The sequence below is a fragment of the Limanda limanda genome, chromosome 11 (assembly GCF_963576545.1).
Source record: "Limanda limanda chromosome 11, fLimLim1.1, whole genome shotgun sequence".
Lineage (NCBI taxonomy): Eukaryota > Metazoa > Chordata > Actinopteri > Pleuronectiformes > Pleuronectidae > Limanda > Limanda limanda.
This window is the reverse complement of record NC_083646.1, coordinates 19,899,475-19,911,276: the sequence shown is the minus strand read 5'-3', so window position 1 is coordinate 19,911,276 and position 11,802 is coordinate 19,899,475. Positions and strand designations below refer to the sequence as shown.

Here is an 11,802-nt window from a genome sequence, read left to right as displayed (position 1 = left end):
TGCGGATTAAATGACAATATCTACTTTAGCACACTGTTTTCTGTTTGTCTTCTGGTATATTAACATGTGCTCACCTCTGTCCCAGATCCCCTCTACAGTGCGCTCCATCCACCAGGATAAGATCCTGTCCCTGAGACAGCAGACCCAGTTCCTATGGGAGGCTTACTTCAACTCTTTGGAGAAGATAGTGCTGACAACGCTGGAGGTACACACATAATTTACAATGCTTTCGAAGGAAGGCATAACATGCTTTAAAATATAAAGATTTACTTTTTTACTTTTTTTTTTTATGTCACTTATCCCAGATATTGACATTTACTGGCATCTTACATTTACAGACTGTAGGTGTTGTTGCAGACTTCATACCCACAATGGAACTGCTCCAGACATGACAGAAAACCAAGAGGGATGATGTGTATTGTTAAACACTGCTGTCATGTTCTTTGAGGCTGGCTTGGCCATCAATCATGTCAGTAATTTGTTCCTGTCAGAGTCCATTTATCTGTATTCCAGTCTATCAAACTGCTCTTGAGCTGGTATTACAAACAAGCACAGATTAGAGCGGGGGGGGGGGGGGGGGGGTGAAAGGGGAGCAAGACAGAGAGTCTGGCAGAGGGTGTGTTAGGTCGGCTAGCTGCAACTATCATGCAAATCATGCTCACACCATGGAGTGTCTGCAAATTGCCTCATCATTATCTTCTCCTAATTTCAACAGTAATGGATGTGTAAACCATGGCAAGTAATCTACCAGACAGGCTTGTAAGCAAAATAAATGTATCAGCTTTAGCTTGTATTGTATTAATTGATGCAATAAACTGGGAAATTACTTCTGATTTATAGCTGTGTTAGATTTACCGTAAGCCTTATGGCTGACTGCAGTTTACAGTTAGCAAGTTGTTGTCCACGGATAGTGTTACGAGAGGCTCGTCCCAGGAGGTAGCAGGTCAGGCTGCTAGAGGGCAGAGCTGGGATTTCTCTGTCAGCAGGGTAAAGTTACAGCCCCAAGAAGCTGATCTTCGATCTGTTTACACTCTTTCGTGTCTTAACCCTGTTTGTTCCGAGACATACCTTAGTACAGCACATCAGGGTTTTGGCTTCAAATATTCTCCACTAGTTAGATACCATTAGCAAGGGATCCTGAATGTTTCAATGCTCTGGTGCAGCTCAAGCATCGATTCATCAGCACGTTCATTATACCAGTGTTTCGGCCCTGCTGAAGAATGTGTAAATATGTCGATTTTAAGTTTGGCAAAGTTAGTTTGTTAGTGTAAGAAGTACTGATTGGTCAGTGATATAAATATGTGTGCCAAGAAAACATTTAATAGAGAACTGAATATAGGAGAGGAATGTGTTTTTTATGAGATCATGTGACACTGTAATGGAAACGTCAGTCGGATCATTTTTTATCTAAAGGGACTCATTATTTCTGATGTTAATTTGAGAAGTGCCAGGGGATACTTGTCCGCACTCAGTTTACAAATAACATATAACACTGGCCTAATTGTTTAGTTTTAAGTGAAGGGTAAAAGATCTTCCAACATCCTGCAACAAAGCTGTTTTCTGACTCATCTTACTGACAGTCCCCAATCGTGCAGTCCCAGAAAACATTAGTTTAAATCTCAGTTGCTTCCATTTTTCTCCAGATCATCCAGGACCGGGTCCTGCAGCAGACCTCCAGGAGCAACCTGATGTGGAACAGCCTGCCTGGAGGCCTCTTCACCCTCCCGCAGTACTCTACACACCTGGGAGACTTCCCTTTCTATTACGCCAAGCTGGGTCAGTTAAATCTTCATGCATATTGTTGCACAGTATGCAAAGAACTACATTAATGCTCACCCTAAGTTTTGATGGACTCATTTTCAGTAAGACACTGCACAGGAACAGCTGGTGTGTAGCAGCTGTTGCATATTTGTAAACTAACATGTGAATCAGTGACATTGCCACAAGTTGTGCAATATATCTTTATTAATTCAGGATTTGTCTTGGGGAAGCTCATGATGTATTTGTGCGTTGTTAATTGGAAAGATATGGGGCTTGTTGTTGACTTTTAGGATTCAGTTAACTGGCACCTTTTACAAGCCTGATTAAACCTATCAGGTAAACGCAGCTTGAAGTAAACAAGCACCAATAAAGAAATGTTTAAAGCTGTCAAAGAGATGTCACCTGTTTATATAACATAGAACTACGGCTGATTTTCTATCATTGTCATTATTAAAGTCTCGTATACAAGTGATGTAGTATGTTGGTGAACTGGATTCAGAAGGTCAATTTAATGTTTCCCTCGATGTTCCAACCTTTTCCAGGTATCAAGCCGCACCCCAAGTTTACAGCGATCATCCATGTGGTGACCCCACTGGTCTCCCAGTCTCAGCCAGTCATGAAGCTGCTTGTGTCCGTGGCCAAATCCCAGAACTGTGCTCAGGTAATTAAAAAGGCAACACATAACTCTACATTACCCAACTCACACCTGATGTTTGCAAATGTTACGTTCAATTTATACGGTGGATGAGATGTCCCAGAAGTCACAAACGCATAAACGCCAAACATGAATGCAAAAGTAACAACACAACTAGAAAAGCCATACAACAGAAACACAACCACAAAGCAAGTGAGACAAAACAGATGATGACATAAATATATAAATTAATAGTTGTGTATTTTGGCATCTCAAGGTGGGAGATTATAAGACTAGCTGTGCGATGATGTTAGCGTTAATGCTAGGTCATTTGGCTAACATAAGTCGATAGGATGCAAATAACATCACTTGTTGCAGTGAATGGAGACATATTAATGCTGATTTATGGCAAGTTGTTATTTGCACATATCAGTTTCAATCACTCAATTATCCTGTTGTGTTTTTGACTGTTTAACCACCTTTACATAGAGTGATCACTCTGTCTGTGGGCTTGGAAATAAAATCCCTGAGTCCCTTCCGCTGGTTGTGTTTCGGTTGTGTGGCTTCAACAGATGTGTTGTGGCTTTTGCATTGGTGTTTGTCTATTTATGTGTTTGTGTGAGATGTCTCGGCTATCATAAATACTCCCTGTAGATATTTTCATTCGATATTATCCCAACAACCTAAGATGCTTTATTAGTGGGGAGAGTGGTTACATTAGTGGGGAGAGGGGTTTTATCATAGTTGGTCTTTTAATAATGACCCCTTAATTTATGGAGCATTGACTTTAATCTGAACAGTTATCCCTGTCATTTTTCGATTGAATTCTATTTTACTTATTATTTGGGTATTTTATAAATTGGGTTTTCCTGTACTTGGGACAGTTTTATAACATTTATAGTTATACAGTGTTTCGCTGTCAGGTAATTGTAGGTGGTGTGACAGTTCTTAAAATAGATCTGAAAAGAAACATCAGGAAGTCGTTGCCTTTCACACAAAGAAGGGATAGATATAAAATAGACTTTAAATTGTAAAATATGTGTATTTTTAATCTGTACATGCGAGACAGGATTGTCCAACATTTAACTTGTATTTTAACATATTGTTGCTTTGGGTGTTGTATTCCGAATGATGTCTGAGCTTGGTGTGTTTTCCTTTTGTGCAGGTGATAGTTCTGTGGAATTGTGATAAACCTCTTCCGGCCAAGTACCGCTGGCCTGCCACCTCAGTCCCTGTCATTGTCATAGAAGGGGAAACCAAGGTAAACGCCTTCTCCTGCTGTTTCTCTCTCCGTGGGCAATGTTGAACGTTCAGTTTTGGAAGCCTGCGATTGAGCTTGAGTTGTAAAATGTGAAATGGCAGACAATCAAACATTCTCAAGTGTGTCCTGCTGTATCTGGCCTGGCTCAAAGTGGCTTGAACAACCAGTGTTTTTCTTTTCTCTCCAATTTGGCACCAGCGGATTCTGAGACTTGGACTTAAATCCCAAGATCAGTGCCAAAACCACATGAATCAAATTCTTCCATGTCCCATCTGCGGGTCCATTTATCTTGGAGTTGAGATTTCATGTTTTGACTTTGGATATTTCTGGTGCTACTTGCAGAAACACTTAATTTGATCGATTTAATTGGTTATTAATTTAAACCCATAAACTCCCAGGCTTAATGTTAAGAAATTGTTACATTGATGATGAAAGTATGTCCATTAGCCAAAGCTACAGTCCATTTATATTCTCTATTCACATATTGTACATGTGAACATGCAGAATCTCTAGGTGAGGGACAATGGTTCGGGCTTGAAGCCCTCTGGTTTCTAGTTTGACCTATCACATTTGAGCAGTCAAGGAAAAAGGTCCATGTGGAGAGCAAAACAGGCCAGACCAAAAGGCATTGGCTGTAGTTTATTTTATTTGTCTGCATTTATATGCACTTAGTTGTTAATAGAGATTAGCCATAATGTCGTCTGAAACTAAAAAGCGTACAAAAAGTATCGCTGTGCGGAGAACTATAGCCGAATACCCGCTGTCTATGCCAGAGGCCTCAAAATATTGTATATTTACTCTCTGACTGTATTGAGTTAGGATACAGTACATGAAAAAAATATATATAACTGTCGTGCAGTATATATTACAGGGGCTTTGCAGGTATTACAACACTGACATGGTCACATGCATTTTCATCATGAGTTAATGTTACTTGTTACACTGTTGTTAGTGTTAATGTTATTAACACAGGTCTTGTAGGTTGAATGCCAAATTAGCTTCCAAGATTGCTTCAGTCACGGATGGAAGCCCACACACAGCATGTGTGTATTTTAATTGAAACTAGCATTCAGATTTGTGTGCATATATTTCAAAAAATTGGAAACCACCTTCTTTGCACTTTTTTTACCCAGTTATTTTTGCAGAGATTCATGCCAAAAAGCACAGGCTGCAGGGCTCATCAGGGAGCTTAACACACTCTGCTGCTTGTAGATTCCTATCTGTGGTTTTAGATCATCAATGAAGTGCTGCAGTTGGCTGTCGGTTTGTGTAATGTCAGCTTGTACATTTGGCTGAATCTGCTGTCAACGCCGCAAGAGGAAATGACTCTTGGGCACAAACAGACATGAAGAAACTGGAAGCGCTGCATGTCAGACAGATGCACCTGGCTTGTGTCTATATTGGTTCTGTTTACACACTAATGGTTGCATGGTGAAACTGTTCACTCCCGATTCTGAACCCAGTGTCTCTGTTTCTCACCAGGTGATCAGCAGTCGTTTTCTGCCCTACGACACCATCCCCACCGACGCTGTGCTCAGCCTGGATGAGGACACGGTGCTCTCCACCACAGAGGTCAGACTGCCAGATAATTACAGCAAACATTTACAGCAATGTGTAATCTAGAGGACATGTTGCACAAGGTCTTGCTAATACAGCGTAAAACAATCACCTCTGTCTGGGTCAAATTGATTACTGTAAGTAGATAAGTATTCATTTTTTATATTTCTTGTGCAGATTAACAATAATTGTCATTTTTGTATTCATTACATTAGTTATAGATAATGAAACTGACAACCTCACTATTTACTGCTTTTTAAACATTACACAACTGTAACATACTGTACCTGCTGCTGTGAGAGAGCGACGGTGTACATTTTCCAAAATGAGAGCAGAGCAGGAAGAGGAGGGAAAAATAAACAGAGTCATGGTGGTGCAAGTAGAGAAACATATCACGTGTCTGTGTGTGCACACAACAAGCATATGTACACCCGCACAGACACACACAGACACACACAGTAAACCTATGTTGCCGTAGCTGACACGGACGGTCGTGACACTCTTAAACAAATAAGTTAGAAAAAGTCATATGACAGTTTGCGTTCATAGGCTTAGGGTTGCAAAATTCCGGGAATATTCAAAGTTGGAAACTTGCCATGGGAATTAACGGGAATATACGGAAATATACGAGAATTAACGGGAATTAAGGGGAATAAACTGGAAATGTTGTGGGTAATTTAAACTAACTGTATTTACCTTGTCATATATACAGACATAAATATAAACATTTTGTTTTGTCATAGGCTGATTTGAGCCCTGAGGAAACTTTGGGCACTTGACTTAATGCTTCTGCATCTTTGTGTCATTCTTAACTTAGGTCTTTGCACAGTATTTGCAAATGTACACAGCCTTTCCTTCTACATTAGCTGGGGTGAAATGTCTCCACACATGAGATAGTGCACGTGGCATTGTTCTGTAGAATAAGAAAAACACTAATGCAATGCCAGAGATATAAATAGTTAGACAAACAATTGGAATCGTCTGTAAAAGTATTTTACAATTGATGGATAAATCAATGGAAATAGTCTAGATGAACAGATGAACAATCCTCAATCAGCATGCATATATATTTTCCCCAGTAATATCATTGAAACTTACCTGACTAGTCCTGCACACTACAGCAGGCCTCAATAGCTCTGCTGTAGTGTGCAGGATGCTGGGAATTATCTGTGTATGTGATGGAAGAATGCACAGTGGAGGGTTGAAATTCAACGTGCAAGTGTGCTGCATTCCATACATCTTAATAATAGAGTTTTGAATGATGTTTTTATTGCTCAGCGTTTAATTTGCGTATTTTTAGTTTTTTTCAAAATTCCCGAGCTTAACTTCTCATGGAAAGTTTCCGGGAGGTTCCGGAAATTTACCGGAAACTTTCCGCCCCTTTGCAGCCCTACATAGGCTACAGCTGTTTTTTTGTTTCAGGTCCAAGTTGGCACAGGTGTAAATAATAAAATGAATGACGACTAAATTCCATTTAGCTGCTTGTCTTTCATAGTCCTGGAATGTTGCATGCTGACTCACTGCTGCACGCTCGCGGAGCAGGAACAGGAGCGCATGTCTTTTCTGGATCACTTGGCCTGAACAGAGCCATTGTTAATGTTATCAACAAAATCTGTTCCCTTTCCTAATATAACATTTCTTAATATCTGCTGTAGAAAAAGCCCTTATTCATTGTTAAATGTCTTGTAGAAACAGTTTCCTGGAAATATCTGTTCTTAGTTTATCGGCCCTAATGTTTTCCCTCCCTCTGTGTCTCTCTCTCTATTTGCTGGTTTCTCTCTGATGCTGGTCCAGGTGGACTTTGCCTTCACAGTGTGGCAGAGTTTCCCTGACCGCATCGTAGGTTACCCAGCCCGCAGCCACTTCTGGGACAGCAACAAGGAGCGGTGGGGCTACACCTCCAAATGGACCAATGACTACTCCATGGTGTTGACTGGGGCCGCCATCTATCACAAGTACTGATCTACTTCTGTGGTGTACTTTATTCAATTGTAGCTGCTGTCATCCTGTCTCTGATTCATGTCGACACTAAAACAATTCCCTCTCACTTTCTCCCTCAGATACTACCACCACCTGTACACCACTTACCTTCCAGTCAGTCTGAAGTCCATGGTCGACCAGATGTCCAACTGCGAGGACATTCTGATGAATTTTCTGGTGTCGTCCGTCTCTAAGCTACCACCCATCAAGGTCACTCAGAAGAAACAGTACAAGGAGACCATGATGGGACAGGTGAGGCAAAACTATTCTGTAAAAGTGATTCATTACGCCTCAAAGGTGGCTAGAGTTATTATGGTATAGTTCATGCATTCATAAGACCATGAGAAAATATATGTATCTTCATACTTTAACCCATATCGTACCCGGTCTTAATGGGTTAATTTGTTTCAAAGTGTTGGCTTCATATAACAGAGGAATCTGGACTGACATGAATACAAACTGCAGTTTGAGTGGTTGGCACAGGAATAGAGTAATTCTAGTTTTAAGCCTAAAGGTGGAACGGAAAATAATAACTAAATCTATTTCGATTTGTACACTTTGATCCCTAAAGGAGCAGCATATTATTATATATTTTGTATAATATATATTACTTTGTCTTTGACAAGATCTGCTGGCTTCTCTTTCTGATGGAGCGGTGGGTGAAGTATTTGGGTTTACAGTCTGGAGTCTCAGGGGTAAACTTTGTTAGAGCTGAATCCAATACACATGAAGTCAATGGGGGGTTCCTCTTCAGACGTAATAGAATAAAAACATAACATGCCTCCATACTGCTTGTGTGGTGTCATACAAGTGTCCACAAGTCCCGACATTCAAATTGGAAACGGTGTCATTTACACAAAGTTTTAAGCATAAATGTCCTCTGATATCATCCGATGTTCTGCTAGCTTAGCCACTTCCAGTATTGGACTTTTAGACTTAAAACACAGTGGAAATGACCTTGTTTCAAGTCTAATTGTATGGTTGGGGCTTGAAGACACTTGGATGACACCACACGAGCAGTATGGAGGCATGTTATGTTCTTTCTGTTGTTCTATTAAGTCTGAAGATAAGTTACTAATGTCTTCAATTGTATCAGATTCAGCTGCTACATTGTTTACCCCGAAACTCTAAACTCTCAAACACTTCACCCCCACCCCCATCGGCATAGGGGTGAGGAGATAATGAGTGAATTTTCATTCCTGGGTGAACCATCCCTTTAAGGCAGGTGGCCTTTAAACTGTCAAAGCCCACATTATCTCATAATTAGTTTTTCACATGGAGGCTGAGTATTTAACAGAAACCTGTGTTTCCCTTTTTATTGTGTAGGCTAATGCCCTTTAGACACATCATACCACTTAAACTTTAACAATTTTAGCCGTTAGGGGAAAAAAACATCAGTCATTTGTAACTTTGAATTGAGATGTGTTTATTGCAATATGGCATTTCAATAAAAAAAAAAAAAACTCATGAATAATTACAACAGGCTCTGAAAGGTCAGGATAATTGGTGATGCATTATTCAATTTGTGTATCTCTTTCATTCCCTCTCCCAATGTTCCTCCTTGCATCCGTCTTTCTTTCTTCTTCACTCTTTTTCTTTCCTCTCCTGTTTTCTCACCCCCCTCTCCCCTTCACCCCCCCCCCCACCCTTCTTCACCAACCCCAGAGCTCCCGGGCGTCTCGCTGGGCTGACCCGGACCACTTTGCCCAGCGTCAGACCTGCATGAACAAGTTTGCCAACTGGTTTGGCACCATGCCCCTGGTCCATTCTCAAATGAGGCTGGACCCAGTCCTGTTCAAAGACCAGGTGTCCATACTGCGGAAGAAGTACAGGGATATCGAGAGGCTATAACGCTCCGGAGCCCCCCCGCTCACCGGACACCAGAAAGAGAGAGCGAGGGGGCGGACCCATGGAGACATGCAAAGCAGTTCCATGATTCTCATGGAAGGATCAATGGAGATGCAAATTGGACTGGGTAGAAGGGGGGGGAGGAAAATAAACTCCAACACAAGAGGAGAACAGCACATCCTTTTTGCTCCTCTGTTGTGTCTGTAAAGGTTCCTCCGTGTATTCTCCTCTCCACCTTGTCTCTTTTGTGTATTGGTGGACAGCTGAGCTCACTGGTCCAAGTATATTCACTATGGCTACCAACAGCCGAAGGACACCTGAGGACTTCTAATGTGTTTGACTATGAACTGAAGTGGTCAAATTCATGGAGTTGTAAATGACAACTTTGCAGCTTCTGTGTCCCAACGGTGGCAAACGACTGAAAACTCCATCCCACTGAACCCGACTGTCTGTTCTGCTCTGTACACTATGCACAGGTCCCTGAACGTTTTTGATGAATATTATTGATGATACTGACTATGAAGAGGATAACACTATTTTGGATTGTGTTTTACTATTTTTTTTATACAGTGAATGAATGGCCAGCACTACTCTCTGTATTGTCTTAATAAAAACCAATAGCAAGAGGAAAAGGAGGAATGAAAAACCCATCAACCATCAACGATCTGATATTCATAGTGCCTGGAGTTTATCTAATGGTGTTGATATGCGTCTGAGAGAAGAGCACGGTGCAGGACAAGCACCTTGACCTTGCTGCTTTCTGTTTTGTTTTTGATTCAATGGTTTGTGATTTTCTTTACAAATGTTGAAATTATGGATCTTGTGGTAAATTCTTCAGGTCAGCAGTCATGTTTTTATTTACTGGAGTGTAATAAATGTTTATTTTTATTCAATTGAACAAACTAAATTGTCATTATGTGCCATTCTGAAATCAATTTTTCGTTTGTAAAGGCAGAACCTCAGTTAAGGGAGGCTGAGCTTTCGAGTTGATTTTTTGAAACACTAACCACTCTAAAATCCAGGGACTGGATCGTGTTGGGCTTGTTCAGTATGGGATATTTATGTGACATTATTATTATTCCTCTCATAGACCCAATTTCAAGTACTTGACACAACCTTACACTGTTTTCATGTAGGAGCAACAAACGGCATTTTAGGTTTCAGACCAAGAGTAAACATCTTTATTTGACCCACTTGTTGAAAGCAAATATGGAGATGGCGAAGAATTCTAACAAACATTTGAGATACTGCACCTTTGGGGAGATCAGCTTTATTAAGTAAGTGTTATCATTTGTGGTGTTTCCTTAACATAAATACATGGAATTCCAAGCCTTTCATGTGCTTATGTGCATGGCCATTTTCAAAAACCAAAATGTAAAACCTGTATGTTAAGAAATATGTTCCATAAACGTGAATAATTAATTACATCTTTTTACATGTTAGCTTCTCACACATCTCAATCTCTGCAAATCTTCATTTAGGGTCAAGGGTCAGTGGCACATGAAATTGTTTTTTTGCAGATGGATCAATAGGCTAATTGGATTAAACAAATTAAATGTGTTTAGTTTTATTAATACTCATGCACATTTTTCGGTCTTGGATTTGTCATATCGGATTATCTGGAAAATGTTAATGTAATTTGATGAAGCTTAAATGTGCACTTGTGTTTTCAAAGCATTGTGCAAGTTAAAGTTCCTCTTTCCTTGAGGTGTGAAACCAGCAGCGTTTCTGTGTGAAATCAAGAAATCTAACCACACATGCTCTGAATCCTCCTTCAGCAGTGAAACAATCATTTTGGTGAGCTCCCCAATCCGTCACAGACCCCCAATATGTGCCATTGGATCATTTGTGGTTTTGTTTGTATAATTTGTTTTTCATCTAATATGAGGACTGCCATGCATTCCCGTATTTATTAGGTTCAATAAAGTATTTTCAGTTTAAGAGAGTGTGTGAGGGAGTGAGAAGGATGGAGTGTATGTGTGAGCGACAGAGGAATCAGCAGAGATGGTGCTGCAATGGTGTTTTTCACTCCTGAGAATGTCCAGCTAGACAGCAAATTAACAATCCCAGTATTCCAGCGCTATCAAGACAACTGAATATTATCGTAATGAAAATCACATTTCAGAAATGAACTTGGTGCAATGTTTAAGGAGACATTTTTTTCATCTTTTCTTCTTTTCCCTTCCCTTGTGTTTCAGAGGGCAGGGGGTTACATATTGATGTGCCTTCAGAAGAAATAAACTCACGTGTTGTTTTTCCCGATCTGCCTTGTGCAACAAACAGGTCCCCCATTTCATTACAGTTGTACATATTTTGTGTCTGTTTTCCTCATGAATAGCCAGTGACATGCAGCAGCTCCCTAACTGGTGCTGTTTAACACTGGACCTGATTCTGACATTCCGGCCTTTTCTGTTTGGAACATCTTTCAAGGTCTCTTTAGACTCGTACTGACACATGCACTGCCTTGTATTAGTATACTTGCGAGGGCACAATAGCCTCCTCTTCCTGGTTCTCACAAGTGTAGTAATACATGTAATGCACCCACAGTAGAATTCTCTCACAAACAAACACACACACACAGTATTTATCGGGCAGTGTTGTGTCTCAGCTGAATTGCTGCCTGCTTCCTTTCATTCTCCTCTGCAGAAATAACTTCATAGAGATGGAACATGGAAAGATAGAGGGGGGGGAACAAATCACAATTTTGTAAAAGAATTTTATAAAACAAAATACAACAAATAAAATGTTTGATATAAATTGA

At 40.4% G+C, this 11,802-nt stretch overlaps 1 protein-coding gene across 1 annotated transcript in view; it reads left to right on the top strand.

The window, feature by feature from the left end:
* The window catches only part of LOC133014666 (exostosin-1b-like), a 41,503-nt gene extending 29,701 nt beyond the window's left edge, over positions 1-11,802 (top strand). The window contains exons 4-11 of the mRNA XM_061081934.1: positions 86-205; positions 1,644-1,776; positions 2,304-2,422; positions 3,561-3,656; positions 5,139-5,228; positions 7,008-7,168; positions 7,274-7,445; positions 8,859-11,802. Of these exons, the coding sequence (XP_060937917.1) occupies positions 86-205; positions 1,644-1,776; positions 2,304-2,422; positions 3,561-3,656; positions 5,139-5,228; positions 7,008-7,168; positions 7,274-7,445; positions 8,859-9,044 (1,077 nt within the window). The 3' untranslated portion in view covers positions 9,045-11,802. The remainder of the gene's footprint in view (positions 1-85; positions 206-1,643; positions 1,777-2,303; positions 2,423-3,560; positions 3,657-5,138; positions 5,229-7,007; positions 7,169-7,273; positions 7,446-8,858) is intronic.